At 39.6% G+C, this 18,336-nt stretch overlaps 2 protein-coding genes across 4 annotated transcripts in view; one reads left to right on the forward strand and one right to left on the reverse strand.

Moving 5' to 3' along the window:
- The window catches only part of LOC101741709 (cyclin-dependent kinase-like 4), a 36,963-nt gene extending 27,196 nt beyond the window's left edge, over nt 1-9,767 (reverse strand). For both annotated transcript variants that reach the window (XR_002430293.3, XM_004924365.4), the window contains exon 1: nt 9,599-9,767. The gene's annotated coding sequence lies outside the window, so the exon portion shown is untranslated. The remainder of the gene's footprint in view (nt 1-9,598) is intronic.
- Nucleotides 9,768-17,712: 7,945 nt separating this feature from the next.
- Nucleotides 17,713-18,336, forward strand: part of LOC101741563 (zinc finger CCHC domain-containing protein 24) — a 31,778-nt gene continuing 31,154 nt past the window's right edge. Inside the window, exon 1 of one of the 2 annotated variants that reach the window (XM_004924364.5) lies at nt 17,713-18,000. In XM_004924364.5, coding sequence (XP_004924421.1) covers nt 17,890-18,000 — 111 coding nt within the window. In that variant the 5' untranslated portion in view covers nt 17,713-17,889. The remainder of the gene's footprint in view (nt 18,001-18,336) is intronic. The other variant, XM_021346817.3, reaches the window with a different exon arrangement.

Below are 18,336 nucleotides of genomic sequence, written 5' to 3' on the forward strand. Positions count from 1 at the left end.
AAGAAGTTATCACTTACTATTATTGTTACCAAAAAAAGGGAATCGACTTCAACAAAATAAAATGAGAATACCATCGATTTAGTCAATTAATTATCCATTATTACTTGATAAATTCCCTTCCACGGTGTTTCCCCGAGCGCTATGACATGTCCTCCTTCAAACGAGGCTCGCAGAGACTCCTCAGCAGGAGGAAGCGACTTGGCTCTGCCGACGGTAACCACTCACCATCAGGTGGGCCGTATGCTCGTCTGCCTACAAGGGCAATAAAAAAAACGACTGGGACTACTTACCATCGGGTGTGCTGTTCGTTCGTCTACCAAAAAAGGCAATAAATATTTAAGTTAACTTTACTGAGTTAAGTTGTAACTATACTGAGATCTTAGAACTTATATCTCAAGGTAAGTGGTGCATTTACGTTGTAGATGTCTATGGGCTCCAGTAACCACTTAACGCCAGGAGGGATGTGAGCTCATCCACCCATCTAAGCATTAAAAAAAAAACCAAAAAGTTAAAGCAAAGGTTTGCGTTTGTCTCGACCAAACATATTCCTTGTCAGTTAGTAGGATACTCCATACTACAATCACGCTTATAAAGAAAATAATCCAAATAAAGACAACGCGAAATAACCAGATGTTAAATATCACCGTGGTGTCCCCGCAAACTGGGTCAAAACTACAAGTTTTTAAATAAATTAACAGGCACGTGCACGGATACACGTGTTCAAAAATACACGTGCTGACGTGATATTAATTAACCGCTACAATTTTAGTCCGGCTCTTTTAATATTTCAAAGCGCCTGCTCCTTTCAGAATCGCATACATTTTGTTACTTATGTATGTATGTACATATTTGAGCACAGTTAAGTGTTATAGGAACGCGGTAGATACGTCTCTACAAAGTCCCGCGTTATGCAAAACCGTGTTATATGAGCTGAGAAAAGTATTTTTTTCCGAATGAAGCATCTCAACTATGCCTCTAGGTACTTTTTTACCCATTGCACATACAAAATAAGCAGTAAAACTTCGGGTTATTCCCATATATTGTGTGTTCATAGTGCCTAATGTAATTTTCTAAATAATTTTAAACAAAATCTCGTTATCGTGTTGTACAAGTACCGTGTTAATAAGAGGGCTTAGGGGTGGTATTTCGTGTTTGAGATGCACCCTTTTGTAAAATACAGTGTTTTAGGAGAGTTACCTGTATTGTTTATACATATTTATTCATTGAACATTGATTTAATTTTTTTTGATTTGTCAATCATCAAGCAATAATTTACTACAGTTCCAAATAGGTTTTCGCTAATCTATCTATACCTAAAATGAATTGCTGTTTTTTAATCTCGCTAAAACTCGAGAACGGCTGGACCGATTTGACTAATTTTGGTCTTGAATTATTTGTGGAAGTCCAGAGAAGGTGAAAAAATATGAAAATGCTGAGAATTATGTAAAAACAGACAATTTTGTTTTTCCTTTAATGTGTTCCCCGTCGGACGGATTCCTTTTATTTGTTTTAAGTTTATTTTATACAAAAGTTTAGGTCTTTTATTTATCGATTGATGCACTACGAAGTCTGCCGGGTCAGCTAGTATTCAATAAAAGTTTTCAATTAAACGTAAAAACTATACAACTTTAATAAAATTAATACTAGTATTAAATGCAAGTAGAAAATTACTTTGAGAATTACATGAAAATAGACAGAAACAATCGTTCTCTCTTAGAGTTTTTCAAGTCATCAGTTCTGTATCGGAGGATGGAGCAGGCTTCAAAATTCAACAGAGAAAAGAGCAGTAACGTTCTCCAAGTTTAGCTCTCTTTGAAGTCTGCATTGATGATTTGTAGGGAGCTTTGTGAGTCCACATAGGTTTTTTTTTTTTTTTTGTTAAATCTAATAGATACTTTTATTAAATTTCGACGCTATTGACTACTTCGAAATTTAACAAGATGCATAGGTATTTAAATATTAGAATATAATTATTATGAAAGGTAAAATAATTTAAGGGGGGTTTTGAGTAGACAGTATATAAATATAATATATAACTTTATATGGAAATGAACGAAACTAAGATGTCATGTAAATTTGTAAGTGGTTAATATAATGTTTAGTAAAAGTGTAAATAGAAATGTAAAACACAGTGCATTAAATTATATTTAAGTGTTATTAAATTTTTTGAGGCTATAAATAATTTCATTTAAATGTATCATAAATAGGTAGGTCACCACCATCCAGTGTACTTCAACAGTAAATAAATCTTGTGTTCCAGTCGAGAGAGTCATTATAGCACTTGGAGTCTATGGGATTCAGTAATGTCAGTTTTCCGTGAGCTAGTGCTGTCATTCAAAGCAAAGAAGAGTAATTGTATTGTATAATCGACTATCGATAAAATTGATTAATGATATAATTTATGTTTTTTTCTTACTATTGCTTAGATGGGCGAGCTCATCTGTTGCTAAGTGGTTACCGGAGCCCATATACATCTACAACATAAATGCCGTCACCCACCTTGAGATATGAGTTCAAAGGTCTCAGTTTTTACAGTACAACGGCTGCCCCATCCTTCAAACCGGCAGAAATTGGCAGGGGGCTGTTACCTACCCGTGCGGACTCATAAGACGTCCTGCCACCAGTAAAAAATGTATATATTAATATGCAAGCTAGTGTGCCTACGTAGGTAATTCAAAAATTATGAAAGATAATGATGATTTCTCTCGCTTTTAGTCGACTTAAAAATAGAATGTATTCAATTCCACTGTATTTTTTATGTGTATAAATTTAAAGAATTATTTTATTTTACCTCGTTTTACCTCGTTTTAACAAATGGTAGACCAACCTAACCTTAATATAACAAACCTCAGTTTACCGAACTTCTTGTTATAACGAATATTTACTTGTTCCCTTCCGATTTGTTATATCGAGGTTGCACTGTATTACCTTAATATACTAACTTATTGTGGACGAACCACAATAGCTATCATTTCCGCAAAAAAAAACAAAACCCAGACGAAACTAGGTGAATCGTTAAAGCCGAAACACGAATATAAAATTGATTACATGTTCCGACGTAGACCGGAAGTAATTTGTGTTATATTGAGACCGCTATACTAAGTCCATTCGGGTCGACCGCCCTGCTGCTACACGAGCGCGTAAAGATGTACATAGTTCTGCCAGCCCTGCTTTGCAACCGCAACGAAGAGAAAGACGTTACGGAAAAGACATGATACATACGTTAAAATTAGCTGATCAATACTTTTTTTTTCATAGGAGAAAATCGCCGGATCCCCACCCGCGTGGGGTGGGTGGGGTATGTGGGAGATGAGCCTCACAAAAACTCCTGCCGCTCACAACCGACGCCCTACCTCAGACCTGGCCGGAGCCCAGTCGGGGCTATTGAGACGGCGGGACAGGGTTGACGCAGAGCACATTACATCTATCCCGCCGTCTCAAAGACGCCGGACCGGCGACACGACCACCGGCTCCCTCGGTCAGCGAGCCGAGAGCCCGCCTTGATGACGCCGCGTTACACCTTCCCCCGGAGCGGTCGGGGGAACGCGGTCTACCATCACCCGGCTTCCTACTGTGGGTTAGTGTGCACAGCACGCCGCCCCACGTCTGGGTCTCTGCCCGCACAAAACGGAGTAGCTGTTCAATACTTAAGTTTGTTTTATCGTCAGTGTCAGTGCACATGAAGCCTTTATCTACTCATGAACCCTTTCACCGCTTACTTGAAATAAGAATGAAAAAAAAATCACATAAATGTTCCATTTAACCGAATGCTATATAAGTTTCCAATGATCACTTTACAGTATTGGAAGAACGCAATGTTACACAATCAGAACAGCATAATAAATATGGAAGGCATTATTATAGACGTATAGACGTTAATTTTAAAAAAATCCTGCGTTGAGGTAAACCTAAGTGCATTAAAAATCAAACATTTTGGAAGTATAGCCCTTATTATAATATCTATTTATCTGTCAGCCCACAGACGTCCACTGCGAGACATAGGAGTCCCCCACTCCTTGTAACTTTTTTTTCTACCTCTGCTGATAGCGTTAGAGGGCTATTCCACCAAGCGAGTAGGTGAGCTCACGGGGCTCTTAGGACGTTGCTAATACTAGCCCTAGCGAGAGCAGTGCTTCGCAGAATCTACCACCGGATCGGAAACATGACCCACTGAGAAGATCTGGCTATAGACTGAATGTGCTGTGTCTGTGGATTAATTTGTTGTTCTTGTTTTTGTGTTGTTTGTTCTTCAAAATCATTACTGGTGGTAGGACCCTCTTGTGAGTCCGCACTGATAGGTACCACCACCCCGCCTATTTCTGCCATGATGCAGTAATGCGTTTCGGTTTGAAGGGTGGGGCGGCCGTTATAACTATACTGAGACCTTTTTTTTTTTTTTTTTTTTCTACAGGAGAAAATCGCCGGATCTCCAGCCGCGCGGCAGGTGGGGTATGTGGGAGTTGAACCTCACTAAAAACTCCTGCCGCTCACAACCGGCGCCCTACCTCGGACCGGGCCGGAGCCCAGCCGGGCTATTGAAACGGCGGGACAGGGTTGACGCAGAGCACATTACATCCATCCCACCGTCCCACGGACGCCGGACCGGCGGCCGCCACCGACACGACCACCGGTTCCCTCGTTCAGCGGGCCGAGAGCCCGCTTTGATGGCGCCGCGTTACACCTTCCCCCAGAGCGGTCGGGGGAACGCGGTCTACCATCACCCGGCTTCCTATTGCGGGTGAGCGTGCAAAGCACGCCACGCCACGTCTGGGTCTCTCCCCGCACAAAACGGGTGGGACCCCTAGCTCTTAGGGGGCCAGGTCACGGATACGACCCCGGTATACTGAGACCTTAGAACTTATATCTCAAGGTGGGTGGCGCATTTATGTTGTAGATGTCTATGGGCTCCAGTAATCACTTATATAACTAGTAACCACTTATATAACTAGTAACCACTTATATAACACTATCGGGTGGGCTGTAAGCTCGTCCACCCATCCAAGCAACAACAAAAAAAATCATCTCAAACTGTCGCGCCTGCTTCAGTCGTAGAGGCTAAATAGCCGCGGTCACCCCTTGACCGTGCCTTATAAGACACGCGAGGGTTCACCGACCGCGACCACATGCCCGACATTCTACGGTACACTTAATCGCAAGATACGACTGTTACATTTTTACGTAATAATGATTTTCTGCTTAATTACAGTTTAAAATATTAGTTGTGAAGCTATAAAACAAAAATCGGGTAAGATAAGCTAATAGTTTCTTTAGCACGAATGTGTGTTGGCTTGGACCGGAATAATGAGTTTCTGGCCTAAGCAAATCAAAGAGTTTTTATTGCCTTCCAAAGCAGACAATGATATTACAAAAAAATATTTTAAGTACTCCGATGAGTGAGTGGATTCATGGATATGAGCAATCTCATAGGTACAGTCCAGACACTTTACAAATCACGTTTGAAGATAGAGGGGCGCTCAATAGATACCACAGATGGGAATTCATTTTAAGGCCGAATGTAGTATGGTAAAAATGATCTCTGGAAACAAACTATAGGGCCTACGAATGAATTCTGCTCCGAGGGATGTGTATATACACAACGTTAACACCTGGGTGCTTAGTGCCAGTTTTTAACGTTCTCGATAGCGTAAAAGTTAACTCAAATTTGTATGCAGTTTCAACTGTAACGCAGGTGTACCCCTCGAAGGTGGACAGACGTTCGGCTCACCTGGTGAGTAGTCTGCTATGCTATGTAACTCGCGTTTCAGGAGTATATTTACTTACGAATATGCATATGCTAATGTACCCACGTAGGTAATTAAAGATCTATGAAATGTATAAATGACTAGCTGTACTGGTCCGCTTCGCTGGGCATTTATAATTAACATTATTATTTCTCACCCCTACAAAGATTCTCATCATTAACGCCCCTGCAGATGGTTTTTTTTTTTTATATTGCTTAGATGAGTGGACGAGCTCACAGCCCACCTGGTGTTAAGTGGTTACTGGAGCCCATAGACATCTACAACGTAAATGCGCCACCCACCTTGAGATATAAGTTCTAAGGTCTCAATTATAGTTACAATTATGGTGTAGGGAGTCCAACACTCATATAAATATTAACCTATCCATTAAGTACATGTATTTTCTAAACGGATACCAAGTTTCAAGTCAATCGGATACATGGTTCAGTAGTTATAACGGAACATCCGTAAAAACCATTGTAGATTTATATATTAGTATAGATATAGATTATTCTCGCTTTTAACCGACTTAAAAAATCAGGATGTTCGCAATTGGACTGTATTTTTTAAGGTATGGAGCTGGTACTTCTCATGTGGTTCCAGTAAATTTTATATGGTTTCAATTTACCCAGATCTGATCAGTACCTAGGTTGTGAGTTATCATAAATATTTCATAGTTAATGGACCTCGACCGCACTGCTAATTTAAAATCGTCGTGGCCTAAAGATCGAACGCCTGGTGCATTCGTATTGAGCGATGCGTGTTCGAATCCCGCAGGTAAGTTCCCATTTTCTAATGAAATACGTACCTAATGAATGTTTCACGAATGACATGTCACGATGAAGGAATAACATCGTGTAATAGACCCGCAAAAATTATGTTGCGTAATTACTGGTGGTAGGACCTCTTGTGAGTCCGCACGTATAGGTACCACCACCCTGCCTATTTCTGCCATGAAACAGTAATGCGTTTCGGCTTGAAGGGCGGGGCAGCCGTTGTAACTATACTGAGACCTTAGAACTCATATCTCAAGGTGGGTGGCGCGTTTACGTTTGTAGATGTCTATGGGCTCCAGTAACCACTTAACAACCAGGTGGACTGTGAGCTCGTCCACCCATCTAAGCAATCTATATACCTATATATAAAAATGAATTGCTGTTCGTTAGTCTCGCTAAAACTCGAGAACGGTTGGATCGATTTGGCTAATTTTGGTCTGGAATTATTTGTGGAAGTCCAGAGAAGGTTTAAAAGTAGATAAATTTGAAAATGCTCGGAATTAAATAAAAATAACAATTTTGTGTTCCCTTTGATATATCGGACGGATTCCTTTTGTTTGTTTTAAGTTTATTTTATACAAAAGTTTAGGTCTTTTATTTCTCGATTGAGGTACAACGACGTCTGCCGGGTCAGCTAGTAAATAATTAAAATATTAAAATATATAGATAATTTACGTAATTACTGGTGGCAGGAAGTCTTGTGAGTCCGCACGGGTTGGTATTTCTGGCGTGCCGGTCTATTTCTGCCGTGAAGCAGTAATGCGTTTCGGTTTGAAGGGTGGGGCAGCCGTTGTAACTATACTGAGATCTTAAAACTTATATCTCAAGGTGTGTGGCGCATTTACGTTGTAGATGTCTATGGGTTCCAGTAACCACTTAACACCAGGTGGGCTGTGAGCTCGTCCACACATCTAGGCAATAAAAAAAATTAGAACTGATGTTTCAAGGCGGGTGGCGGCATTTACCTTGTTGCTGTCTATGAGCTCCAGTAACCACTTAACACCAAGTGGGCCGTGAGTTCGTGCACCCATCTAATTAAAAAAATTGGTTAATTTTCCTTTTTTTTTTATTGCCCTTGTAGGCAGACGAGCGCACGGCACACCTGATGGTGAGTGGCTACCGTCGCCCATGAACTTCAGCAATGCCAGGGGCAGAGCCAAGCCGCTGCCTACCGCTTAATACTCTCCACAAGCCTCGTTTGAAGAAGGACGTGTCATAGCGCTCGGGAAACACCGTGGAGGGGAGCTCATTCCATAGCCGGATGGTACGTGGCAAAAAAGACCTCTGGAAACGCACTGTGGATGACCGCAGTGGCTCCAGGTAGTATGGATGAACTCTACTCCGGTGGCGGGCGGTGCGGTGGTAAAAACGAGATGACGGTATCATCTCGAACAATTCCTCAGTGCACTCCTCTGTTTGTTGAAGTCGGTTACATTTTTAATTCAAACTAAAGAAACGGTCGCGCGCATACAAAAACAATAGCCTAAGCCTAACCCAGCAAAAGTCATGAGAATTAAATCACATAGGAAATTCGTAATTTAATACAACGCTGTACTAACACAATTCCATTGCTGTCCTAATTCAACCTTGACAGCGAACGACGCTTAACACCTTTTCAACTGAACAATTTTACGAACCACTACTAAACTTGGAATACAAAACCGAATCGTAAATTTTAGAAAGGTCGCAAGTGACGCTCGTCGATACGTAACGTTTTCGTGCGTTAACGGTTTTCAGCTGACTACAATGTCACTATCGCTTCTAGGTAACGCGTTGAGACAAACAAAGATTGTTCAAACGCCGCTGATGTAGCCTTCCGCGAAACGTATCGTGTGCGACTATTACTTACCGAGTAATTGCAAAACGTTTACCCAACAAAAAACTTATCGTCAATATTAATTTATAAATTCATTTTAAGGACCGCGAATCGAACTTTCGATGGAATTGAATCGGGGGTGCGTTAGAGCCTCTGGCTATTACACTGAATGTCGTGGCTTCTGGGAATGAATGTACTACGACTTCGTAGAGCACATTATTATTTACAAAAAGTGTTCCGACAGCATATGTCTAACCATTAGTTATGCCGCAGAAAGTATTCTTTTATTTAAAAAAATAAAACAACGTCAAATATCATTGAAAATTTTGCTGACCCGAACGGAGCCGGAGCAGGCCGTTAATCAGGTATAAAGCAAAAAATTCATGAGAATTCCCGTTAGAAATTTATTCTGATAAACGATAAAAAACTTATGCTATGCATTATGGCAAAAACGATATTTTTGCGCAGACCGAATGGCAAAAGTGCTGAAAACCAAGATTTTTTATTTTATTTTTTTATTGCTTAGATGGGTAGACGAGCTCACGGCCCACCTGGTGTTGACTGGTTACTGGAGCCCATAGACAACTACAACGTAAATGCGCCACCCACCTTGAGATATGAGTTCTAAGGTCTCAGTATAGTTACGACGGCTGCCTCACCCTTCAAACCGAAACGCATTACTGCTTCACGGCAGAAAATAGGCAGGGTGGTGATACCTACCCGTGCGGACTCACAAGAGGTCCTACCACCAGCAAAGAATTTCGTTAATTAAAAGAAATTAAAAGAAAATACAATTTCTGCGCCAACCTAAACCACTGACTCGTTAAACATGAATTACTGCTATTAGTCTCCTTATCATGAACCAGTGAGCGCTTAATCGGAAAGTAGTTATACGATGTTGCACAAAGCAATGTATAATCAAGAGCATTAACATAGAAAATTCTTCGAACGGACGCGAAGTCGCTTGAAAAAGGAAACCCTAAGGATTTATTGTTGCATGACACAATGTTATCTACCCGAATGGAAATAAGCTATATAAGAAATGGTTTACAAAATTATGGAGTCAATGCTATGGGGAGCGAGCTAATTACTTACTGGTGGTAGGACGTCTTGTGAGTCCGCACGGGTAGGTACCACCACCCTGCCTATTTCTGCCGTGAAGCAGTAATGTGTTACATGATATGGAATAAGAAATATGATAAAAAATGTCGTTGAAATTAAATATAAAACAATACTTGGTTGAAATATGAAATATATTAACATACCTTTTTATCCAAATGCTTTTTCTTGTTGAATCACTGTTCAATGTTATAAAAATTAAAAATTAAGACTATCTTTGTTTTTGTTCGATAAAATTAAAAATAATCGCGAAGGGGCTCGTATATAATAAAATTAAAATAAAACGCACATATCTTGAATCGTGAGTTATACAAAAGGAACTGCCAATTTTGAATTGCTTGACAAATGCGCAAACTTTCTGACAAAAGAGATTTCCCATGAAGGTTCATACTCGTATAGGTTGGCTGTTGCGTATGGTGAATCAGTGTTACGGATGTAAAATTAATTATTTCTTCTTTTATAATAGCCCGCACGGGTAGGTACCACCGCCCTGCCTATTTCTACCCTGAAGCAGTAATTCGGCTTGAAGGATGAGATAGCCGTTGTACTTTTTACTGGTGGTAGGACTTTGAGTCCGTACAGGTAGGTACCACCACCCCGCTTATTTCTGTCGTGAAGCTGTAATGCGTTTCGGCTTGAAGGGTGGAGTAGCCGATGTAACTTTACTACCTATACTGAGATCTTAGCACTTACATCTCAAGGTGGGTGGCGGCATTTACGCTGTAGATCTCTGTGGACTCCAGTAACACCAGGTGGACTGTGAGCTCGTCCACTGTTCTAAGCAATAAAAAAAATTTACTATAAAACTGACTCTGAGTTCCTGACACTGTGCTCCTTAATCTTAATGTCATTAGCTATAACAAATATAAAAAAGCCGCCGAAGCTTAAACCATAAAAATAGCCAAATTGAGAAAGGGAAAGGTAGTGAAATGTAAAATTGTCTTTTTACTAAAAAGCGTAATCATTTTACCCGACTCTTTGACCTTGTGATTAAAATCAAATAAAAACGAAATGTTTAAGTGGATACACAAAAACTGTCGTCCGTTATTGCGACTTGGACAATAGCGCACATGTTGGCCATACCTTAAAAATGGGAATCATAAGAAAAAACAATGGCGCCAAATTCGTATGGTATTACTAGCAGCACATGCATCGCATTTATATTATTTTTTTCTTTGTTTCTTTTAAAAAAATACCATTTACGTACTGTAAGTGTAGTTGAGATTTAAACTAAATGCTGGAGTTATATTAATTTTGTGTACAAACAAAAGTGACGGAAGGGATTTGGATATGAAATCTCGTACGAAGAGAGGTTTGAAGACGAAAGATGTTTTTTTTATTTTTTTATTATCTTTTTAGGCAGATGAGCATACGGCGCACCTGATGGAAAATGGTCACCGTCGCTCATGGACGAGAGTAATGCCAGGGGCAGAGCCAAGTCGCTGCCTACCATTAAGTACTCTCCACAAGCCTCGTTTGAAGAAGGACATGTCATAGCGCTCGGAAAACACCGTGGAGAGTTAATTCCAAACCCGGATGGTACGTGGTAAAAAAGATCTTTGGAAACGCACTGTCGATAAACGCAGCGGTTCCAGATAATATGGATGAACTCTGCTCCGATGGCGGGAGGTGCGATGATAAAAAGGAGATGAGGGAATCGTCTCGAATAAAACTTAAAACTTTAAAATCTTAAGTTAAAAAACTCGTATTAAGCACACTACAACTAATTCAATATGTCCGCAGTGAATGCGTCAACCGAACCTGATATTTTCATAAAGATGCCATGACCTAATTTAATATAAGCTAAAACTGCTACAGATATTTTTCAATGAAAAAAGTGCAATTTTTTTATATTATTCTTCAAACAAGCTTACGGCTCGCGTTAAGTTAGATAAGACTAGCAGACCTCATAGATCAAACGACATGACCGCGATCATAGTCTCAACTATAATGATTGTCACATCATTTCATTAATGACTTTGAGACAAAAATATGCAGGTTAGTAGTACTTATTTTCTCTTAAAAAACTTTGTACAAAAAAGGCATGTCGAAAAATTAAAAAATTGGTCAAAAACGAAGCTCTCTAACGCAGTTTGCGATAGGGGCTCTGTGATAGAAATCATCACGTAACATTGGGCATCTGATTATTGGTTTCATTGTAAACAAATATATCTTTTAAATTCAGCCACTTAAAGACTTAGCTCCGATGCATTGGTTACTTACTTCTTAAGCTTGTATTTACAAATGTCAGTATTATAGTAGTGGTTTTAAAGGCCAAATCTAAAAACAACAGTGAAATAATATGCCCACCATCAAAAACAGAATCGGTAGTAAGGTAATAAGTAGTAATTCACGTCTGACGGATCCTCTGAACGGCAAACGATTTTTTTTTAAACTTATCCATTGCTATCTCCCCTCTGAGAGATCTCCAAAAATAAATACATAAAAGAGACAAGTGCAGAAGTCAGAGGGGAAAACTTTAAGAAAGTTTTCTATAAAGACAATACCAAATTTAATATTATAATAATTAAAAAAAGAAGACTGGATAGGCCTATGTATATTTTGGTTTAAATTAAATTATGAACCCACCGACCAACTATGTACTACTAGACAAAACAGATTTTGAAAATCTTTTGGCCTGAGACGATCACTAACAAAGAGCCGTGGAGGATCACCAAGCAGACACCGATGGAGAAGGAGATCCTTACGCGAAATTACTGCGCGCAATTACTAATTTACTGGTAGTAGGACCTGTTGTGAGTCCGCATGGGTAAGTACCACCACCCCGCCTATTTCTGCCGTGAAGCAGTAATGCGTTTCGGTTTGAAGGGTGGAGCTGCCGTTGTAACTATACTTGAGACCTTAGAACTTATATCTAAGGTGGGGGACGCATTTACTTTGTAGATGTCTATGGGTTCCAGTAACCACTTAACACCAGGTGGGCTCTGAGCTCGTCCATCCATCTAAGCAATAAAAAAAAGTGGTATTGGATTGGTGACATATTGAGAAAGCCCGCTACCCACCTATCAAAGAGAGCACTGACGTGGAAAGTGTCTGGGAAAAGGAAGAGAGGTCCCAGAACAACTTGGCGTCGCTCAGTGGAGCAGGAGCTAAGTGTTTTGGGCATGACGTGGGAAAAGCTAGAACAGACTGCCCAAGACCGATGTAAATGGAAGGATTTGATTCGAGCCCTACACCCCAGCAGAGGGTAATAGAAAGAATAATGATGACGATGACTAGACTTAACACAAACCACGTTTTTTTTTATTGCCCTTGTAGGCAGAAGAGCATACGGCCCACCTGATTGTGAGTGGTTACCGTCGTCCATGAACATCAGCAATGCCAGGCGCAGAGCCAAGCCGCTGCCTGCCAAAACCGTTTCTTACGATGGTTTGAAAGGGGAATTCTAGAGTTTGATAGACAAATTTCTTGTTGAATATCGAGTCTGCGATATTTTCCAAACATTCGTCATTAACTACAATCAGTGCGCATTCAGTGCAGAACTCGATTCGGTAATATTGAGCCACGCACGAGTCAGTCGCACAATACGCAATAACAAAACTAAATTGGAGACTATCACGCTTTTTAATTGAGCACAATGAAACATGGCTCGTCGTCTAAATTGAAATGTACATTAAACTGTACGCAGCATCGTGTGGTTCGATACGTTTTTAAATCTTCAACGTAAACTCGGGATGTGATGTCTTTAATAGATTCTGATCGAAGCTAAGTGAACTGTTAATAATGGTGTAGTGTCGTATGGAAATGTTTGGGTAGCGATTTGATTTGAACGTATGATTGAATCGGTTTGATTTTTGATATCGAGGGGTAAAAAGATATTATAAGGTTTAAGCGACATTTTTGCAACTTTACATGAGAGCAATTTAAATATTTTTACTGGTCGTAGGACCTCTTGTGAGTGCGCGCGGATGGGTACCACCACCCTGCCTATTTCTGTCGTGAAGCAGTAATGCATTTCGGTTTGAAGGGTGGGGCAGCCGTTGTAACTATATCTATATACTTAGAACTTATATCTCAAGGTGGGTAGCGCATTTACGATGTATTGGCTCTAATTGGTTACTAGGTTGGTTACTTAACACCAGTTGGGTTGTGAGATCGTCCACCCATCTAAGCAATAAAATAAATAAAAAATAAACATTTGACAACCAGATATATGAAATTGACATGACATGTCCTTCTTCAAACGAAGCTTTTGGAGAGTGCTTAACGGTAGGCAGCGGCTTGGCCCCGCCACTGGCATTGCTGAGGTCCATGGGCGACGGTAATCACTCACCACCGGGTGGGCCGTATGCTCGTCTGCCTACAAGAGCAATAAAAAAATACAATATTATAAAATAATTAAGCTAGACTTTCATTGATTTAGAAATAACAAATTAACCTACTTCACGTAGGTGGTCACGTACTTACTACCTTACCTATTAAGGTAGTAAGTACGTGACCACCAAAACTGTGAAATATTCAAGTAATATGATTAAATAAAAAAAACACGACCTTAAATCGTAAAAGGGGTTTTAAATATTTCTACAATACGCGAAAATCAAAGTAAACACTATACATTGTTTTTTCTTTTTCTTTTCTGAACAACATTCAATATCAACTTTTATATACTTTAAATGAATAGCTTACTCAACTTAAAATTCCAGAACTTTCATCAAGCACCATTATATTATATCAAGTGCCTAAAACCCTGAAGTGGTTACCTAACACGCAAAATTAAATTTTGTAAGTACATATTTGTTTGAAGCGCGATCTCCTTCAAGGTGTCACATAAAAATCTTTACTATACGAGCTCTCTTGACATATTCATTCGACCCACTTATCAATATGCGACTCCGCATGTGTTACGTCAACGGGAGACGACATTTTAAATGTCCCAAACAAACCTCACGCATTTAATATAACTAGTGGTCTCACAGTAATCGAAATTGGTCTATAATTAATTGAAATCGTATGTTATTATGTACATTATTATGGTTCTATTGTCAAACACTATTTCTATAATATAATCACAGATTTCGCCAAAACTACACTATAGATAAATAACATTAAAGACAAACAATATTAATCTATTCTCAATTTGACCCCAGATTTTAAACGTTAAGAAAAGTTTGACAATTGCCTTTTTTTTTTCTTTTTTTTTTCCTACCTAAGCTGAGAGCCTTGAGAGGCTATATCAGCGTAACCCTAACTTTTGTAGGTGAGCTCACGGGGCTCAAACCTGATGACGTTGCTAACACGAACCCTAGCAAGAGCCGTGCTTCGCAGAATCTACCACCGGATCGGAAACGCGACCCACTGAGAAGATCCGGCGAGAAACTCAGTGGGCTGTGTCTGAGAGTTAGTTTACTCGTCGAGCCCTTCGTCGCAAGCGACGGGTTCGACGAGAACGGTGACCGGTGCTTGAAGTACCTATAAGCACCGTTAGTGGATCGGGAGGATCCGAGATGACGTGTTTTGGGCGACGTCGACTGCTTTCCATTCTGTCCGCAGGATCGGGAATGTAGTTACCGGCGGCCACGATGAGAGGGTTCTCGTGTCGTGCCGCTTTATCGAAGTGGTGACAATTGCAAATAAACATAGAGTATATTTATATGTATATGTTGTGTCAAATACATGGTAGTGTGTGTAATGTTATTTTTTAATTGATTTAATGCTTTTTAATGCATAATTTAAAAAAAAATGCATTCTGTACTCCTTCTCTATATTCTCTATAAGTGTAGGAAATTTCATACTCCTCCGTCCGCGCAATTTTCGCAAAAAAGGAGTACAAAGTTTTTGCTTCACGTATTAATATATAGATTTTTTTTTTATTATATAGATGGGTGGACGAGCTCACAGCCCACCTGGTGTTAAGTGGTTACTGGAGCCCATAGACATTCACAACGTAAATGCGCCACCCACCTTGTGATACAAGTTCTAAGGTCTCAAGTAAGTTACAACGGCTGCCCCACCCTTCAAACCGAAACGCATTACTGCTTCACGGCAGAAATAGGCAGGGTGGTGGTACCCGCCCGCGCGGACTCATAAGAGATCCTACCACCAGTAATTACGCAAATTATAATTTTTGCGGGTTTTGATTTTTATTACACGATGTTATTCCTTCACCGTGGAAATCAATCGTGAACATTTGTTGAGTACTTATTTCATTAGAAAAATTGGTACCCGCCTGAGATTCGAACATCGGGTGCATCGCTCAACACGAATGCACCGGACGTCTTATCCCTTAGGCCACGACGACTTCAAATAGATTTATGTTACTATACATTACCCATTAAAATAATGAAATGACGAATAACAACTGCGACCTCTAGGACCGTATTGAGACTAACTATATAGTAACCCTACTGAGACCTTAGAACTCATAATTCAAGGTGGGCGGCGGCATTTACGTTGTAGATGTCTATGGGCTCCGGTAACCACCTCACACCGGTGGGCTATGAGCTGGTCCATACAAATATGCAATAAAAAATAAATAAATAAAACTCAATTTTTTTTTAGAATCATTGTAATATCAAATGACTCGAGCAATTGGTAGCAAATTGTCCCCTAGGCCTCCGGCCCAGTTGAGACCTCAAATTTGTCTGGTAAAGCGGCAATATCACAATATCAGCAGAAAATAAAGTAAAAACATAAAAACATAAGAAAAAAATAGTAAAAACATATTTTTAAAGTTTAACGGCTGTCGCATTTGTTCATTCTTGCCGTATTTAGTTTAAAAACCTCTTTTGTATTATAATTATGTAATAATGAATTTTCGTCTCTTACGAAATTTACTAAAATGTAAACTTAATCAAAATATTACTGTTTTACTAAAATACGTTAAAATATAACTTGACTGATTAACTAGACAATGTCTATATAAACCATTATAAAATTTCCTGTAAACTTTCCTTAGGTATTATAGCTTAGAGATGCCAAAAATAGTTTTTATTTATTTATTCCCTTTTATTCCATATTACATTTAGAAATTATTAAACAAAAACCAAATTATACGTAATTCTTTCTTTTCGTCTGAGGAACTTAATATAAGCATATTATTGCGACGAACTTAGCAAACTACTATTATAACATAAGTCATATGTCAAGTCACAAAATGAATCCAAAAATATAAATACGATAAATCTTATCGGCTCATATAAAAAAAAAACCGATTCTTTCAGTTACCCACTGTTTTAGTTTCACAGTGGCCGGTATTGTTTTAAATGCCGTTACCACGACACTGTAAGACAAAATCATCAAAATCGGTTGGTAATGCGGTATCGAAAGCATTGGTACAGGGCGGACCAAAATATTGCTCTCCCGTGAGTCCCCTACGCGCCCACATGTTGAAAGCTAGTGATGCGATGCGATGCGATGTAATATATCGATAAAGATTTCGATTAACGATTCAAAACTTAAACATTATTTATCCTTAACGGACTCTAAAACTAAGTCATCGCTTTATTATTAAGTAGTTAGTGAAACTGGCCGACATCGTCACGTTAGTTCGTCGACCAAATTTATTTGTTTGAGTGCTTAATGCGAGTTTTTTAACGTTCTCGATAGCGTAAAAGTTAACGCAAATATGTATGAAGTTGGAACGTTTGTCTACGTTTGCCACTAAGGGCGCTGTGGCTATCGAAACTTTAAAAAGAGAACTTTAAAAAACTCGCACTAAGCACACTGAAGCCCAAATATATTTAACGATTAAAATCCCATTTCAGATGACATGGTAAAGCTTTACAAGTCGACTGAATACATTATTCTAATCTATGAGAGGGGAGTTACTCATAAAGTTAATTCAAAAAGTCTGATGTGATGATCAGTATTGTGATAGAATCAGTATTAAAGTACTGTTTTTTTCGATACCATCAAATATTAGGATCGAAGTCAGTAACGACTTCAGCGCTAATACGGTTGTTAATAATCCCATGTATGTTTGTAGATTTAAAATGAATGCTTGCGTGTCTATTTGTTTATGAACCATATGCGTTTATGTCCGAATTAGGTATATTTTGGTAAAATTTTCAGGGATGGTTTTTGTGGTTATCACAGTTCATCATTATCGTTGCACACGATCAGTTCAACAGAAGGGTTATTTTTCAGATATTTTGTTAAATAAATATAAAAATAATAATAATTCGAAATACGAATAATGTGATTGTCTGACGAGACTGACGAACATCGAATCCGATGAAAACATCGTGAGCTTGTTCCTGAGTAGTGACATCCCTATTCCCGACATCTCCCGTCTCAAGGAGTGTCGGCCGGCGCTAGTCAGAGTGTGACCGGCGCGCGCGCATCCCGCTCAACACGGACGCGATCCAAAAATACCGACCCAGCCCGGCCGACCGTTGACATGGGCTGACGTGCACGGCGCGGCCAAAAACCCATACAAACAACATTAAATAACTTGTGCGCGATAATAAATGGTGCAATGTCGCCGACTGCGATCAGCGCCGATCTGCCGCAGTGGTGCGGAAAGGCTGAAGGCTGTCCACAAGCCCTACTCGGCTGGCTATACTTGACCCACGATCAGAACGATCAGGTAAGAATAGCTTAGGGAATCTTCGGCCTTACACGGAAAAAGCTCTCTGATTCATGTGTCTCAGAAGCCACTGGGAGTTTCTGTTAAATACTCGTAGCAGCTTCAAAGCTTAGTAGAGCTTAGTAGGAGATGATTCGTTTATTTTGTAAGATGAATTTTCTTTTGGATTACAATTCGTCGAAGTCCAAATACGAAGTAGCATGTTCTAATTGAGAGCGGCGGCCTGTAACTAATCTCACGTTTGACGTCAGAACGAACGAACCGAGAGGGCTGAAAATGTTTATTTTTTCATTCGTGCGCTCATGCGTGCTGCATTGAACACGTTACAAGCAAACG

The sequence above is a fragment of the Bombyx mori genome, chromosome 3 (genome assembly GCF_030269925.1).
Source record: "Bombyx mori chromosome 3, ASM3026992v2".
NCBI lineage: Eukaryota > Metazoa > Arthropoda > Insecta > Lepidoptera > Bombycidae > Bombyx > Bombyx mori.